The 18659-nt window shown below is 41.6% G+C and overlaps 1 protein-coding gene across 1 annotated transcript in view; it reads right to left on the bottom strand.

The window, feature by feature from the left end:
- fstl4.S (follistatin like 4 S homeolog) overlaps positions 1–18659 on the bottom strand; it is a 319855-nt gene that overhangs the window by 18757 nt on the left and 282439 nt on the right. Inside the window, exons 9-11 of the mRNA XM_041588013.1 lie at positions 15661–15822; positions 14099–14233; positions 10374–10400 (exon numbers count right to left, since the gene is read on the bottom strand). Of these exons, the coding sequence (XP_041443947.1) occupies positions 10374–10400; positions 14099–14233; positions 15661–15822 (324 nt within the window). The remainder of the gene's footprint in view (positions 1–10373; positions 10401–14098; positions 14234–15660; positions 15823–18659) is intronic.

Raw genomic sequence — 18659 nt, 5'->3', positions numbered from 1 at the left:
CATCCTACACACCAGCCTTGATGCACTGCCTGGTTTTTGCAGTTATGTGAAGCATAAAATATCAGTTTTTCAGAACATGAACCTCAAAAGTATACATTAAAACTAATCCTCATGAGGCAATGTTGCTTTGGAACAGAAGAGAAGGGACTTTCACCTCATGGATAGGGTTGCTACCTTTTAAAATAACCTTTACCGGTAGGTGGAGGGGCGGTCTTAAAGGGGCGGACCGTGGCGATAAAGGGGACGGGGCCGGGGTGCGACATTGGCTGGCCGGATTGTGACGTCAAAGGGGGCGGAGCCAAACGCATGAATTTGGCAAGAAGCCCAGGAAAAAAGGTAAGTTTGGCGCAGGCTGGGAGCAGGCCACGGGCTTTTTTTAAGTGTATTACAAATTTACCGGCAGCTACATTGCCGGTAAATTTGTAATACCGGCCCCGGCCTTGGCTGGTGTTTTACTGGCTAGGCCGGTAAAATACCGGCCGGGTGGCAACACTACTCATGGATGGTCCTCAAGGCATGCAAGCAAATTAACTGCACATCTTAAAGTCTGTCCTACCAGTGTTGTGCTGTTCTGAATATGGAATAGACTTAAAGGGATACTGTCATGGAAAAACATGTTTTTTTCCAAAACCCATCAGTTAATAGTGCTGCTCCAGCAGAATTCTGCACTGAAATCCATTTCTCAAAAGAGCAAACAGATTTTTTATATTCAATTTTGAAATCTGACATGGGGCTAGACATTTTGTCAGTTTCCCAGCTGCCCCAGTCATGTGGCTTGTGCCTGCACTTTAGGATGGAATTACTTTCTGGCAGGCTATTATTTCTCCTTCTTAATGTAACTGAATCAATCTCCGTGGGACTTGGCTTTTACTATTGATTGTTGTTCTTAGATCTTCCAGGGAGCTGTTATCTTGTGTTAGGGAGCTGCTATCTCGTTACTTTCCCATTGTTCTGTTGTTAGGCTGCTGTGGGGGGGAAATGGAGGGGGTGATATCACTCCAACTTGCAGTACAGCAGTAAAGAGTGATTGAAGTTTATCAGAGCACAAGTCACATGACTGGACGCAGCTGAGAAATTAACAATATGTCTAGCCCTATGTCAGATTTCAAAATTGAATATAAAAAAATCTGTTTGCTCTTTTGAAAAATGGATTTCAGTGCAGAATTCTGCTGTAGCAGCACTATTAACTTATGCATTTTGAAAAAAAACATGTTTTCCCATGACAGTATCCCTTAAAATTATAACATAGAGGGGGCAATTTAGGTCAGCCATACTGCAGTCTGTGTGTGGGGGTGAAGACAAATAACTGATCTATTCAAAAAGCTTCAGAGGCTGTGAAGTAGAAATGGCACACACCAGGGATATCTTTGTTCTTGCCTTATTACATCTTTAAGAATCAGTCAAGTGTTAAATGGCAGGAGTTCAGCAAAACATATTGATTGAAGACTCTTTATCTAACTTGCCTGTTAACAGACAAGCATGTGCATGAAAGGGAGTCTGGCTTTTGAAGTCCCTTGAAAAAAAATGTATGTTTGGTCAAAATACAACAGCAGGAATTCAGCTCCAATATTATGTCTGCCCAGGAAGATCTGAAGAAAAGTTGAGGTCAATAGATTTTCTAGTTACTCACACTAAGGGGCAGATTTATCAAAGGTCGAGGCGAATTTCGAGCTATTTTTTGTGTACTTCGACTAGGGAATAGTCCAAATTCGATTTGAATTTGAAAAGAATTAGAAAATTTGAATATTGAAATTTATCATGTACAGTCTCTTTAAAAATTCGACTTCAACCATTCGCTTGCTGTTTTAGACCATGGGAGACCTCCTTGAACCCACCTGGAGTCAATTGGTGGACTTTAAAAAATGTAAGTTTTTTGGGGGGGAAAACTTTGAATCGAATTTGAACGAATGCGCTGTTCCTTCGATTCATATGATTCTTTGACTTAATTTCGGTTGGTCTTTTTGAATTCGAATTATGAAGTTTTTTCAATATGAAATTCGACCCTTGATAAATATGCCCCTAAGGGTAGAACTCCACAAGCGTTTTCCATCAGAACGACACCCAGCGACAAAACGAATGCAACAAGTCTAGTGATGGGCGAATAAATTCGCCTGGCATGTATTCACATTGAATTCCCGAGTTTCGCCTCTGGCAAATAAATTCACGAATCTCCAGCAAAAATTTGCCGGCTTCATTTTCCAATTTTCATGATTTTTAAGTGAAAACTTTCTAAATGCTCGATTTTTTCATGAAAAGGTTCGAATTGGTCGATTTTTTTCGTGAAAACTTTCGAATTGCTTGAATTTTTCGTGAAAATGTTCGAATTGCTCTCTTTTTTCGTGATAACGTTCAAATTTCAAGAAATTTTCGTGAAAACGTCCGCATTTTTGCCGCCTCTGGCAACCAGGGGGGCGCTGCCGCCTTAGGCGAGTGGCTCAACTCGCCTCATTGGTGGAGCGCCCCTGGTTGAGAGTTTACTCAATTCTGAGATTATATTGGTAGAATTTTGTCTGTACTTTAGAACCCAGATGGTTTTGTGCTCGACAGTCCTTGTAAAAACTGGATTGCAAGGCCAGAACTAGGGATGACAGAAGAGGCATGTGCCTGGGGTGCAACAGACGTAGGAGGGTCTAGGACCCTAGGTATGTACCTATTCTGCCTAGTCCTACCCGTAGGTCCAGCACTGTGATTGGCTTTTACCTGCGTGTTTGGGGAAGGGGGAAGGATTTGCTTCTATTAAAAGGAGCAGTAAGGAGAATATGGGTGTGCATAGGGGATTTATATTTCTGGCTAATCATCTCCCATCACTGCCTTTGCATTGTGGGGCGTCTGGGAAAAAGGGACCAGCAGGGAGCAAGAGAAGAGGGTGGTTGTTTAAGGAGGTGAGCAGCACTGAGCCAAGTGGTATTTCCTTGGGAGCAAATAGTACTTGGTTTGTTCTGCTGGACTGTCTGACAGGAGGCAGCCCTACAAAGATTTTTCGAGTACCTATCCACAACTAATGGGTCCGGTCATCTTTAGAAACACAGAACAAATTACAAACAATATAAGAACACCCAGGTAATCTTAAGGGCGGATTAATCAAGGGTTGAATTTTGAATTTGAAAAACTTCGAAATTCAAAAAGACCAACCGAAATTAAATCAAAGGTTTTTTTTGGCCAAACAGGTCCGTTTTCGATCTATTTCAAATCGTACGAATTGAAGTAATAGCTCATTCGATCAAATTCGATTCAAAGTTTTTTTTTTTTTAAAAAAAAAACCTTTCGAATTTTCAAAGTCCACTAATTGACTCTAAATAGGTTCTAGAGGTCCCACATAGGCTAAAACAGCAATTCGGCAGGTTTTAGATGACGAATGGTCGAAGTCGAATTTTTAAAAAGACAGTACATGATAAATTTAGAAATTTGAAATGTCTAATTCCCTAGTCAAAGTACCCAAAAATTAGCTCGAAATTCAATTTTTTTAAATTAGAATTTTCACTACGACCCTTGATAAATCCGCCCCTTACCAAGACGATAAAGGGACTGGTCTGCCATTTGAGTAAAGAATGAAATTGTAGAGACTTAAGTTGGTTATTTTTGCCTTACTCTAAATCAATTAGACAAAAGGTTAAACTTGATAGATACATGACTTTGCTATGTTAATTGCTTCTATCTAATAATGGGTTTACTAGCAAATGTAATTTATTTGTGATTACTCTAAGAACTCAATCAGTAAATGACACTAAAATATAGTGTATATTTGACAAACACAAAGAACTTTTTTTCTTAATAGCATAATTGAGACTAAATTTAAATGCAAAAAATTTTTTTTTAATCTTTCTAATGGGTGGCAGTCCAAACACTTTTCAGCTCAACTGTTTTCAGGTCATTCACCAGAAATAAAGACTTTTTTCAATTACCTTCCATTTTTTATTTTTTACCGTTTTTCCAAAATCTAAACTTAAAGTTTAATGTCCCTGTCTCTGGTGCTTCATTCTGGCGGCTCAATAATTCAGGTGCAGACTCTTTTTTACAAACTTTTTACAATTTTGCAGCAGTTGATCCATTTCTCAGCGGCATCTCTGGAGTATTAGCAACTATTGTATCAATTCTAACAGCTGCTTGTAATGAAACTCAGGGATTATGCTCAGCAGGGACAAAGAAAAGAAATGTTTCAACTAAATGAATCAGTTTAGAACAGTTTACAGGGTCGGCGACCCCCCCCCTCCCAGAGCTGCTTTAGAAGGTGAAAAAAAGAAGAATTCCTACCATACTTACCGTAATTCTCTTTTCCTGGCCACTCTCCATATTAGCATTACATACGGGGGGATTCCCCGTCCCCGCCCCCTGACCAGATAGTCCCTCCCTCCTAAGCCTTTAAAAGGTACCCCTGGAGCACACTCACCTTGTCTAATAAAAAGCATCTGTACTCACAAAAAGGGGTGGGAAATGCTAATATGGAGAGTGGCCAGGAAAAGAGAATTACGGTAAGTATGGTAGGAATTCTTCTTTTTCCTGGCCACTCCATATTAGCATTACATACGGATGTATATAGCCATGTCCCTTAAGCAAGGGGTGGGTAAAAAAAATGAGAAGTAAAATTTCCACTAATATGCAAGGGTTTTATTGAGTCGTAAAGGCCAAGTGAGCTCCAGTAGCAAAGGAATGATTGCTCGAGGAGGACATATCCAACCTGTAATGTTTCACAAAGGTTCGTGCCGAAGCCCAGGAGGCCACCTCACAGATGTGTGGGGTAGGAACATCTGCCAATGCTGCCCAGGATGTTGACACAGCCCTAGTAGAGTGGGCTCTTAAACCCTCCGGAGCTAGCTTGCCCTGTATTTCATAGGCCTTGGAAATACACAAGGAAATCCATCTACTGATGGTAGAAGAGGCAGCGGCCTGCCCCCTTCTACTCCCAGCTGGAATAACAAAAAGAGTATCTGACTTTCTGAAGGCAGCCGAAACTTCCAGATAACGTCTTAGGCAGATGACTGGGTCTATCTTCCTTAATTCCTCTGAGTTTTCCAAATTCTCCGGAAAAATGGGAAGAGTCACCTCTTTTCTCAGATGAAATGTGGAGACTACCTTCGGCAAGAAGGATCTTGTAGGTTTTAAAGAAACCCTGTCATGAAAAAAGGAGATATGTCCTTGGCACAAGAGAGGGCTTGCAACTCTCCTATTCTGCAAGCTGAGGCGATGGCCAGCAGGAATAGAGTCTTAAGAGTGAGTAGCCATGTAGATATTGATTCCAAGGGATCAAACGGTGTTGTTGATAGAGATTTTAGGACTAAAGGAAGACTCCATGCCGGAGGAGATTTGGTGACAGGAGGTCGTATCTTTAAGACTGCCTTGAAAAATCTTTGTACTGTCGGGTCTGCAGACCAAGTGGATCCAGATAGAGCTGACAGAGCTGAGGCATGCACCCTAAGGGTCCTATATTGTAGGCCCTTGTCCAGACCTGACTGTAGGAATCCTAAGACTTGAGGAAGGGAGATGTTATCCGAGATATATTCACTGTGTGAGCGCCAGAGCATAAATCTTTCCCATATCCTGTAGTATGTGCGAGATGTTGAAGACTTCCTTGCTTTGAGTAAGGTGTCTACCACCTCCCTGGGGAGGCCTAGTGTGGCCAATCTCTTGCGCTCAACCTCCAAGCCTGTAGGGATAGGGCTGCTGGGTTCGGATGCAGAATAGGGCCCTGGCTGAGCAAGTCCTTCCTCATTGGTAGTGGCCAAGGAGGAGTTGTTGACAACTTTAGGAGCAGGGGATACCAAGGCCTGCGTGGCCAGTTTGGTGCAATCAGAATCAGATCTCCTCTCTCCTGAATGAGCTTTTGAAGAACTCTCAGTATTAGAGGGAATGGAGGAAATGCATACGCCAGCTTGAAGGACCATGTCTGCAGTAGAGCATCTGATCCTACTGCTGTCTGGCAATATCTCCTCGAGAAGAACCTCGGGACTTTTGCATTGAGGTGAGAGGCTAGGAGGTCGCACTCTGGTAGACCCCAATTTCCCACTATGCTCTGAAAAACCTCTCTGTTCAATGCCCATTCGTGGCTTGAGATGCTGTTTCGGCTCAGGAAGTCTGCCTCCTGATTCCTTACCCCTGGGAGGTGTTCCGCCGTCAGAGCAGACAAGTTGCTCTCTGCCCACTGGATTATAGGCTGAACCTCCTGAAAAAGAGATTTGCTCCTTGTTCCTCCCTGCTTCTTGATGTAGGCCACCGCACTTGTATTGTCCGTGAGGATCTTCACTGATGATCCCTTTAGGACTCTGGCGAAAGAGAATAGAGCTAGTTTTGCCGCTCGTATCTCTAAGATATTCGAGGGGACATTGGTTTGAAGAGACGGCCAAAGCCCCTGTGCCCATTCTGGTCCCAACCGGGCTCCCCAACCCCGGGATGATGCGTCCGTAGTCAGAATCTTCCATTGAGGTTGTGACAGTTGAAACCCTCTCGCTAGGTTTCTTTCCGAAGTCCACCAGTGTAGGGAATTCTTGAATGATTGGGAGAGGTAAATCCATTGCTCCCAGTCCTTCTGTTCCCTGTTCCATTGCTCTAGAAATAAGGCCTGGGCTGGACGCATGTGCCACCTTGCCCATCTTGTGACTGGTATGGTAGAAGTCATGGATCCCAACAAAGACATTAGATCCCTGGCCGACAACCTGTCCTTCGAAAGAGTCTCTGAGGCTAAGTTGACCAGACTCGAGATCTTTTGGGGAGGAAGTGAGACTAAATCCTCCAATGTGTTGAACCAGGCTCCTAGATAGACCAGGGACTGGGATGGGACTAGTTGGCTCTTCTCCCAATTTATAATCCATCCGTGGGATCTCAGATAGGAAAGGACTCGATCTCTGTCCTTGATCAGAGTTTTCTCCTCTTTGGCTGATATTAGGATATCGTCCAGGTAGTGCCAGATCGATATTCCCTCCAATCTTAGTTGGGCAATGAGGGTGACCAGAATCTTGGAAAAAACTCTCGGGGCCGTGGACAGGCCGAACGGAAGGCATCTGAACTGGAAATGTCTTCCCCCAATGGCAAAGCGAAGGAAGCACTGATGGGAACTTGCAATGGGAATATGCAGGTAGGCATCTCTCAGATCGATGGAGAGGAGCCAGTCTCCTGGAAGGACCGCTGAAATGATGGAAAAGATGGATTCCATCTTGAACTTCTGGATCCTCAAGTATCTGTTTACTACCTTGAGGTCTAGAATAGGCCTCCATCCTCCAGATATCTTCCTTACTAGGAACAGTGTTGAATAATATCCCTTGTTCCTTTGTTCCTGTGGGACTGGTAATATGGCATGCTCCCTTAAAAGCCACTGCAGATAGTGGTCTATGGCTCTTCTTTTTTCCCCCTCTTTCGGAAATGTTGAAGTTACAAACTGATTCCCCGTAGGAACCCTGAGGAATTCGAGACGGTATCCTCTCGACAGGATATCCAACACCCATTGGTCTGTGATGGAAGATCGCCATTGTTCTTGAAAAAGCTGTAGTCTGGCCCCTACTCCAATGGTATCCGACGGATAGTCAGGAGGATTTCTTGCTAGGTTGTGCCTGTCTGGATCTATCGTTTCCCTGAAAAGAGGACTGTCCTCTTTTCCACTGAAAAGGTCTGAACCCCTCTGCAGAAGACCTGTTTTGCTGGTGTCCGCCCCTGAATTTTCCTGAGCCGCGAAAAAAGGGAGATTTGAAGTGCACGGGTTTTTTATCTTTCTTTTCCTGAGGCAAGAATTGGCTTTTTCCCCCCGAGGCCTTGGTTATGACATCATCTAGCCTGGGGCCAAAGAGTCGTCCCCCTTCAAAGGGTAAGGTGCAAAGACTCATCTTTGAAGAGACGTCAGCTGACCAGGTTCTGAGCCAGAGGGCTCTTCGTGCTGCAACCGCAAGGGACATAGATCGGGCTGCAAGTCTAGTCAGGTCTATTGCCCCCTCAGAGATGTATCCGGTCGCCAACTTGAGTTCTGCAAGGCTAGAAGAAATTTCTTGTTTGTCGGCGCCCTCCGAAAGGGCTTTGTCAATGCTTTCTATCCAAAAGGACATAGCTTTGGCCACCGAAATGAGGGCCACTGCTGGCTTACATGCCGCTCCGGCCACCTGAAAGCTCTTCCTGAGGTCTGATTCTGCCTTTCGATCCATAGGATCCCTCAATGCTGAACTGTCATCTATTGGTAGGGTAGTCCTCTTTGCCAAATGGATAACCGCCGGGTCTACGGCAGGGGCAGCGATCCAATCCTTGACATCTGATTCCTTAAAAGGATAAAGTTTAGAAAATCTCGTACCCTGAGATAGAAATGACACTTTTTTGGCTGACTTTTTCCACTCCGTCTTTATGAGGTCCGAGACCTCTTGGAAGAGAGGAAAAGTCTGACGGCTCTTAGAGGGGTTTGGAAGCACCTTGAGAGATACTGTACCCTCTGGATCCTCTTCTGCTCCCAGGGTCAATTTAACTGCCTTTATGAGAGGAGAAACCAAGGATAAGTCAAAGGAGCCGCTGGACCCCTCAGAGTCCTCATCTGAATCGATGTAAGAATTTGAAAATCTCTCTTGTTGCGATTCCTCCTCGGAGGAGGCGTCCGCTGTGTCCCAGACTGCATCCCTGGACGGAGAGTTCTCCTGGCTATCTTCCCAAACCTCCGTAACTCTGGTTGAAGGAGGAAAGGCTGAACTGCAGAAATCCTTCCAGCAGGTGCTGCAGAATTTTTTGCCCGGAAGAGGAGGGTTGAAACATCCCATGCATTCTGGATGGTGAGAGGAGACAGCAGCGGCTTTGCGTTTTCTAGAAGTCCCTTCTTCAGGCAAGCTGAGGAAGAGAGAGAGAGGACAGCTAATTAGAAAAGGAGAGAGAGACAAGAAAGATAGAAACAACCCAATTGAGGGACCTACCTAGCTTGGGGGGCAGAGGCATTGGAGGCTGAGGAGTCCATGAAGCAAGAAAGACAAAGCCTAGCAGGAGAAGAGAGTATGAAAAAATGCACATGCTTAAGGGCTAAGGATGCCACCATAAAAGAATCTTACCTGTAAGGCTGAGGGGAGAAAAGAAGCACGAACCTTTCCTTGGAAGGCAGAGGGTGGAAGTGAGCAGCACGAGCGCTGCCTTGTCAGGGCCTTTTATACTGCCGGCCCTCTAAAATCCGCCCCTCCAAAAAAAAGCATGGCCGCCTGGAGAGTGCGCCAAGCACAAAATGGCCGCCGCCAGCGCGAGGATGCGCACAGGGAGAGCGCGCTAGGCGCTAATGAGGAGGCGATGCAATCGTAACGACCGCATTGGCCTCTGAAACCCCCTGTGTACCGGAGCGGTCGTCTCCTCCCCATACGAAAGAAAAGATCCGCAGCATGCCAACCACAAGATGGCTGCTGGACAGGAAGTTGACTGAGACAGGAAATAGCACGCGTCTCAGTAGTAAGAGAAAAGGAAAAGGAACTCCTCGTGACACAGGCAACTTTGAAGAGTTACCTCCATGTCACACCTCTCTCAGCAGGAAAAGCAGAGTCGTGCTGTGGTAAGGATGTCCCTCCTGCTTAGGCCTTACACACAGACGTTTAAAACGAATGGGGGGAAGGCATAGCACTCTGCCCAAATTCACCTGTAAAGCTCGAGGGCTTAGGGAATGAACCCAACCAGGAGAAAACCCTCAGGTCAGAAGAAGAGTGAGGACAGAAAGAAAAAAGACAAGGTGAGTGTGCTCCAGGGGTACCTTTTAAAGGCTTAGGAGGGAGGGACTATCTGGTCAGGGGGCGGGGACGGGGAATCCCCCCGTATGTAATGCTAATATGGAGTGGCCAGGAAATGGCACTTTACACTTCAATATTAGACAAACGGTCACACATAGAAAATAGAAAGTACTTGGAAAAAATCTTTATTTCTGGTGAACAATCTGAACCCAACTGAATTGAAAAAAGTGTTGGAAGGTGAACCGCACATTTAAATTTAGGTCACCACACTGTACCAAAAACAGTTAATTTAATTTGGTTAAATAGTGTCAGGGTAAGTAGATGCTTATCTGGGGTTCTATTAACCAGGTAGGACTGGGGAATGGTAAAGGGGCTTTAGCATGTTCTTCAGCTTTATCATGGGCAAATGTAGGTTTAAACAGGAGATGTGACGCTAAACTGGTACACAATTTGCACCCCTGTGCCAAGGTGTGGGCAGCAGGCACAATAACTTCCCAACCATGCAGACTACAAGGCTCCTTACTGGGTCCCCTTGGAATTATCAATCCCCTTATTTAAACATGGCACTGAATACAGCATAAAACATTACCATATGTTCTTCTATTTGTTTATATATATATAGGGCCACTATCCACAAACCCCTATTGTATGTATGCACATTAAACACATTTTTGAAAAAATGGGATTTGAGATTATAGAGAATAGTTATATAATTACCTTCCTCCCTCCACAGAATGTTTGCCACTAGGTCAGTAGAAGGTCCAAAAGTCAGAAATTAACAAAAAAAGAAAAAGAAAAGAAAGATATTGTATAAATAATATGAAACATAAAATTTAGATTTAAAAATCAAACTGAAAAATACTTTACAATTGCAAAATAATGAGACAAGTATAGGTTTTATCAGTTGAAGTTGAGAAGACAGAATTACAGTTGTGAGATTATTCCTGTACATTATATAAGAACAAACCCTCACAATAGAATGCTTTAATAAACAAATAAGTAGAATTTTTAAAAAAAAAATACATATACTGTTGGACCATCATTCAATGCACTGAAAGATAACATGCCTAACATTGTATAAGAACTTGTCATACTAACTGTGAATAAACAGTTTCTGGCATAGTTATTTTTTTTTCTGTTTAAAGGGATTCTGTCATGATTGTTATGATACATTTTTTATTCCTAAATTACACTGTTTACACTGCAAATAATTCACTCTATAATATAAAATCTCATTCCTGAAGTTGTAATATTGATGTGTAGGCAGCCATCCCAGGTCATTGGTCATGTGCTTCCAGAAAGAGCCAGCAATTTAGGATGGAACTGCTTTCTGGCAGGCTGTTTCTCCTACTCAATGTAACTGAATGTGTCGCAGTGGGACCTGGATTTTACTATTGAGTGCTGTTCTTAGATCTACCAGGCAGCTGTTATCTTCTGTTAGGGAGCTGCTATCTGGTTACCTTCCCATTGTTCTGTTGTTAGTAGGGGTGCTTTGCCAATGAGGCGAGTTGAGCCTGTCGCCTCAGGTGGCAGTGCCCCACTAGGTACCAGGGGCGGCAAAAATGTTGCACCTGGTACTTTAAAAAACAGAATTTACGTTTTTCAAACTGGAAATTCGGCTCTTCTAGTGCAGTTAGGCTCTCTGTGCTAGCATACTGGCCCTCTCTGCCGCCCTTGTGGACCCCCCTGATCCCCTCAGGCGCAAAAAAGTAAGCGCACGGGGGAGGGGGTGGCAGCAACTGATGCTGCCTCAGGCGGCAGAGGGGCCAGAATCACCCCTGGTTGTTAGGCTGCTGGGGATTGATCAGAGGGGACTGAAGTAGATCAGAGCACAAGTCACATGACTGGGGACAACTCGGATACTGACAATATGTCTAGCCCCATGTCAGATTTCAAAATTAAATATAAAAAAATCTGTTTGCTCTTTTTAAAAAACGGATTTCTGTGCAGAAGTATTAATTGATGCATTTTGAAAAAAATTTTTTTTTCCCATGACAGTAGCAGCATTTCTGTGTTCTCTATATTAGTCACTCTGTTATTACAGCCTTCTACATCATGAGGCTGAATAATTTTGTACCCTTATTGACTGTTTCAGGACACCAATTTAAAAATGCCTGTGTTACAGAATAATGAAGACGCAAGACGATGTCATGTCTTCATTTCTTTGAAGAAAGTGAACTGGAGACGTTTGCTTTTTAAGCCAAAAGGTGACGCCCTTTTTTGTCATGTTGCCTGATTTTAAGATAAAGATCACTGCCCACTTAATGTCGCTTGTTTTTGCCACAGCACGGCTCATCAGAGATGAATGCAAATAATCTACCAGGTTTATAAAGCTGAAACTGCTTTTGGTGATGGATTCCTGCTATGTGCTGACATTAGGTCAAAGCTGCTAATGAACTTGCCAAATTGAATACATTATTAGGCTATCACAAGCATGGAAACCGTTAGAGAAAAAAAATGTACAGTTAATAGGCAATTCAAGCGATTAAAAGGCTCTAGTGTCCATCACAGCTAATATTCCCCATGTCATGAATAAACCATGTATGCAGCCAACTGATTTTATGTGTAGATTAATAGCATTCCCATTTATATGAAGTTCGTTTTATGGAGGCAACTATATATTTAATTAGAATTTAGATCGAAATGCCTCCTTTGAACAGAACATCGTTGGCATATATATGATATAGATCTGTATGAAGAATAACCGTGGGTCATTTAACTTATTAGGGAACTGACATGCTAACTGGTTTGCTTTATTAAGTGCTTTTCTTAACACGGTAAGAAAGGGGATTGCAGAAGTAAAAAAGAAAGGGAACATCATTCATAATCATTTTTTTAATAGCCATGATATTGATTGCACATTTTTTTCCCCCCTCTGAGTAGAGATGCCAACTATCAGGCCTAACATGTTAACTGGAAATTGCCCATATATGGCTGGTGTTTAAACTGATTTCGGAATATTTTTATGTTGTGCTTTTATTTTATTAATTTGGAAACCAGTTATCCAGAAAGCTTAATAGGAGATCATCACCCATAGGGGCAAATTCACTAAGCGTCGAAAATATGCAAGCTACGCCTTTGCTGCACTTCACCAGGTCGCCGATAATTCACTAAAATCCGAAGTTGCACTCAGGGAGGCGGAAGGTAGTGAAGTTGCGCTAGCGTTAATTTGTCAAGCAAAGCGAAGTTACGCTAACAATGCCTAATTTGCATACGGCGCCAAGTTAAAGTACAATGGATGTATATGTAGCAGCAAATACATTACACTACACAAGCCTGGGAAAGCTTTATAGAATAAAATAGAGTTCTTATTTTGCCCTATACACGTGCCCACTGTATAGTTTAGGTGCCATATGTTAGGAAATGTAGAAATTACGATATTGTTCAGCCTATCACCCTTAAAAAAGTAAAAGACGCCAACGTTTTTTGGGACTTTTTTTTTAAGCAAGCCCTATCTACTCTATTGCACTTTGCCTGGTCTGAGGTGGCGAAGGCAAGTCTGGCGCAAGAGGTAACCTTCAGTAAAATGCGCAAGTTAGTGAATTAGCGTAGTTACGTCCCGTAGCCATGGCGCAACTTTGCCTGGCGTAAGGGTGTGAAGTAGCGCTAGAGTTAGTCCACTTCCCTAGCGAATTTACGCCAGCACCTGTTAGTAAATCGGCAAAGTAACGAAATGACGTCATGCTGGCGAATTTTAGCTAGCGTTAGCCGCTTCGCGCTTCAGTGAATTTGCCCCATAGACTCTATTTTAAGCAAACAGAATGATTTCCTTTTTTTCCTCTGTAATAATAAAACAGTACCTTGTACTTGATCCCAACTAATATATAACTAATCCTTATTTCAAGATAGCAATCCTATTGGGTTTATTTAATGTTTAACAGGGTGGTTCACCTTTAAGTTAACCTTTAGGCTAATTCTAAGCAACATTTCAATTGGTCTTCATTTTTTCTTTTTTATAGTTTTTTTAAATTATTTGCCTTCTTCTTCTGACTCTTTGCAGCTTTCAAAAGGGGGGTCACTGATCCCATCTAAAAAAAATGAATGCTCTGTAGGGCTACACATGTATTGTTATTGCTACTTTTTAATACTCATCTTCCTATTCATATTACATTCTCTCTCATTCAAATCAATGCATGGTTTCTACGCTAATTTGGGCTCTAGCAACCGGCTTGCTAGGATTGAAAACTGGATAGCTGCTTAATTAGAAATTGAAATAAAAAGAAACGAAAACTGATTTCAAATTGTCTCAGAATATCATTCTCTACATCATACTAAAAGGTGAATAGCCCCTTTAAATAATTATTTAGTCGATATATGGAAAGACCCCTTATTCGGAAAGCACCAGGTCTTCCCAGAATAACATGTCTTTTAATATCTGAAGACAACTAAATTTACAGTGTACAATTAGATAGAACAGTCGATCAGGCTTTGTCAGTGCTTACAGGTTTTCTTTGCAGAATCTTCAATGAAAAGGGAAGAAATGTCTTCATCTACTCCAACCTCGTTCTTGGCAATGCATGTATATGCTCCGGTGTCTTCATAACGTACACTAGCGATATGAAGCTCACTTCCATTTGCTGCAACATAGCAATATTTTAATAAGGTTAAATCCAATTCAGTCGATCTTGTCTACTATAATCACAGACACATCATTTGGTGCAGTATGAGAAACTTTTGATTCAGTTAAAAACACTGTGGGCTGCCCTCTATCTTATTGTATATCTAGTGATAAGCAAATTTTTTCTCCAGGCATGGATTTGCGGTAAATTTCAGCATTTTGCCATCTGCAATTTTTTTTTCAAAACTAAAAATAAATCTGCCGAGAAAAAGTTTGCAGCGGCAAAAAAGTCGCCAAGACAAAATTGCCGCCAAGACAAAAAAGTCACCATAATAAAAAATGCCCATGGACTTTAATGCATTTGGCCAAAAAAAGTCATTGAGACAAAAAAAGTCGCTAATAGAAAAAATCCTATTGACTTTATTGCATTTGGAGTGAGAAAAAATTGTCCCCTGACTTCAATGTGTTTTTGCATTTTTTTTCACAAATTTTTACGCAGTTTTGTGAATTTTTTGGCAAAACAGGACAGATTCGCTCATCACTACACTATGTATATTCTTCCTTGGCTAATTCAAAGAGTGGAACAAATGTTCTGCTTTATGGCACATACCTCTTCTGCCGCCTTCCCCTAGATGTGGCGCATCTTCGGTGTGCACACGATTTGACCCGGTACTGTTTCCCAGTGTCTTGCCGATACCTGGTGCCAATCACTTACCTAATATGTTGGGCCAGTGCTCCTGTTAGCAGAAAACTGCAACAGCCCAGGGTTTTTAAGCCAGGCCAATCCAGCCAAGTTGCCTAGGGCACCGTCTGGGTGCACGCATGTGTGTGAGCATGGCGAATAGATGCTCGTGCACAAATAGGCGCTCGTGCGGATCAAATCTCAAATTAACGAGAGCAAGTGGGCGGTCGGCAGAGAAGGGGCCACTGAAGAACAAAGAGCTCAAGAAGATCACTCGCTGAGAAGTAACCCTGGATGGTGCAGTTTCCTGCTAACAGGAACAACCCTCTGGGGTATCAGATAAGTGATTACAAACACTTGGGTGGTGCCTAACATTTAGCACCGCTCGTGATTTTACTTTTCCTTCTCCTTTAGACTTCATGCTACTGCAGATCTCATACTAGAGAGCAAATTGCATATATTTCTATTTTTATTTGTTGCCACGTTTAAAGGAATCCCCAAGTCACTAGGGTTTCCAAGTGAATTCAATATACTGATTTGTTCTCTGCCCTTGTTCCATTTAGAAAAAAGATGCATCGGCACCTTACCTTGCTTTCCTAGTCAGCTTTTATAGACTTGTAGAAATGTGAAATTTCCCCAGACTGGTGTGTGTTTACAGTAAAAGTAACACTTTTATGGGAAAGAAATTTAGTGATTGAATTCACTCGGGGTCAACTTGAAGAAGAGTTTGATATGATTTACAAAAGGAATAATCTCTGCCTTACCTAGGACTGTGAGTTGTTTTGAAAGCCTTGGAGTTACATCAACACCATTCTTCAGCCATGTAATTTTTGGACTAGGTATGCCCTCCGCATGACATTTCAAGCTGGCAGAAACTCCAGGCTCCTGAGCCTGAGTTTCTGGATAAACTCTTATTACTGGAGGCACTGTTAGGGAGAAAAAGGTTTTATTATTAATGTTAAGCTTACATAAATACATAAGTGAAAAAAAAATCTATAAAATATGCATGGAGTTTATATTCTAAAGTATGTTTGTGTTCACATACAGTTCATTTGTGAAACAGAAACTAAAATAAATATTTTATAGACCTGAATCAGAGCAAGGATAGATTAGAGTGTGGTGTGTAGTGATGTTGTAATTACTATGGAATTAGGATAGGCAGCAGAGGCTTGTGCTTAGGGTACAGTCGTGGATTTGTTCAGGCCCAGATTTGTCGGTAGGCCACAAATGCCTTTTTAGGTTCTTTTTGTGGGCGGCATGCCGCCCAATTGCTGTATTGCTAGGGAGCCACACTGGGGACCACTACTTGTCAAACCTTGTGTCCTTAGTGTGGCTCCTTATTTCTTTCCTTTGGTAGTGCAATGGACAGGTCAAGTTCAGGGGTGGGTCCTTATAGTAAAGGGGACACTGCTCCTGATCACAGTAGGTAGTTGTGATGGGTAATGGTAGGGTTGCCAAAGAGTAGGTGGCATGGAGTAGCCTGGCCTAAGGGTGCAAAGACTTTAAATCCATCCCTGGATTTTTTTTCCCAATTTTACATGATATCCTTTGCTCCCACTGTGCTAAGCCCACCCTTGCCCATCACAACTGGTTGCCTTACTTGACTGAGTCATCTAATCTGGCTGAATGCATATACTGTATGGTGATGGTACAACGAGTGGGAAGGTGACCGATGTCCTTTGGAGGCCTGGCTCTGCTGTAGATAGTCTAAAGCCTTAAAGGAATAGTTCAGTGTGAAAATAAAAACTGGATAAATAGATAGGCTGTGCAAAATAAAAAATGTTTCTAATATAGTTAGTTAGGCAAAAATGTAATGTATAAAGGCTGGAGTGAACAGATGTCTAATAAAACAGCCAGAATCCAACTTCCTGCATTTCAGCTCTATAACTGAGTTAGTCAGCGACTTGAAGGGGGGCCACACGGTACATTTCTGTTCAGTGAGTTTGCAATTGATCCTCAGCATTCAGCTCAGATTCAAAAGCAACAGATATGACCCATGTGGCCCCCCCTCAAGTCTCTGATTGGTTACTGCCTGGTAACCAGTCAGTGTAAACCAAGAGAGCTGAAAAGCAGGAAGTAGTGTTCTGACTGACATGTTATACATCAAATCACTCCAGCCTTTATACATTGCATTTTTGGCTAACTAACTATATTAGAAACATTTTTTATTTTGCACAGCCTATCTATTTACCCAGTTTTTATTTTCACACTGAACAATTCCTTTAATAATACATTATTATACTTAGAACTGAGCTCTAATATACCAAGATATACTGTGCATTCACTTAATTTAATTCAGTTTTTATTACTATATTTATTACTATATTATATATGTTTGTATATTTATTATGTAATAATCTCTACTGTCCTTTTTATATACTTTAAGTATGTTATATCTTTTCCGGGCCTATTCTGCATAGCCAAAACCTGCAAAATAGGGACCTGCACATTACTGAGCACTAGATTCATTAGTTAGTCGCTGACCACCAGTAGGAAAGTACCCCTCGCTCACCGTGATAGGCAAATGTACTACAGGTAAGGGACCTGTTATCCAAAATGCTTCGGACCTGGGGTTTTCTGGATAATGGATCTTTCCATAATTTGGATCTTCATACCTTAAGCCTAGACTAGAAATTCATGTAACCATTAAATAAACCGAATAGCCTGGTTATAAGGTTAAATTATATGTTCGTTCAGATCAGGGTACGGTTTTATTATGGATAAAATGGCATATATGGGAAATTGCCCTTCCATAATCAGAGCTTTGTGGATTAACGGGTTTCCAGATAACGGATCCCATAACTGTACTAGCACTGTGGATACTGCTAACAAAGTTACATACATGGCAACAGATATTTTCAATCATGAGTACAAAAAGTAAGCGATTAACAGAACAGAAAGTTATTAACAAGTTACACAATGTCACAGATATTTTCCAGCTTTATTTAGCAATCAAAATAATGCAGAAAAGACACCACAAATCTAAGTGTTTTCAATTGGTAAAAAGTTGTTTTTTCTACCATAGTCAGTCGAGTAAGACTGCATAAGCTTGATGAACACTTTTTTTTTTTTTTTTACACACAAACAAAATAGAATTTCCGGACAGTCAGGGAAGTGTAGATAAATATAAACTTTAAAATGCTGGGAAATCCAAATATTCAGGAAACTCCAAATCAAACTCTTGATAATTCCCCATGAAATCACAAAAGTCACTTATGTTGCTACACCAGCTGGAAGTAATTTAAAGTGCATTATATATGTTTTATGAAAAAGTGTATTGTAAAGGATTGACCAGCCACAAACTTTTATTATTTTTTTTTTTACATAGGAATAAAAAGGTATATAATATATTTTTTTCATGAAAAATGCTGAGCACACACCAACAAAATCATTTACATAAAAAGCACAAAATGTGTACTTAATTATAACTGGATATCTAATATAGGTCAGCCAACTAAAAAAACAATATTTATTGTAAAGGGGTTGTTCCCCTTTAATAATACTTTTAGTATGATGTAGAGTGTGATATCCTGAGACAATTTGCAATTGGTTTTCATTTTTCATTATTGGTGGTTTTTAAATTTAGTTTTTATTCAACAACTCTCCAGTTTGTAATTTCAGCAATGTTGTTGTTAGGGTCCATATTATCCTACCAATTATCCACTGATTAGAATAAGAGACTGGAATATGAATAGGAGAGGCCTGAATCGAAAAATGAGTAATTAAAAGTAGTAATAACAATAATTTGTAGCCTTACAGAGCA

Source organism: Xenopus laevis, chromosome 3S, assembly GCF_017654675.1.
Source record: "Xenopus laevis strain J_2021 chromosome 3S, Xenopus_laevis_v10.1, whole genome shotgun sequence".
Taxonomy (NCBI): domain Eukaryota; kingdom Metazoa; phylum Chordata; class Amphibia; order Anura; family Pipidae; genus Xenopus; species Xenopus laevis.
Note: the sequence above shows the minus strand (reverse complement) of the source record. Positions and strands in the feature narration are given on the sequence as shown.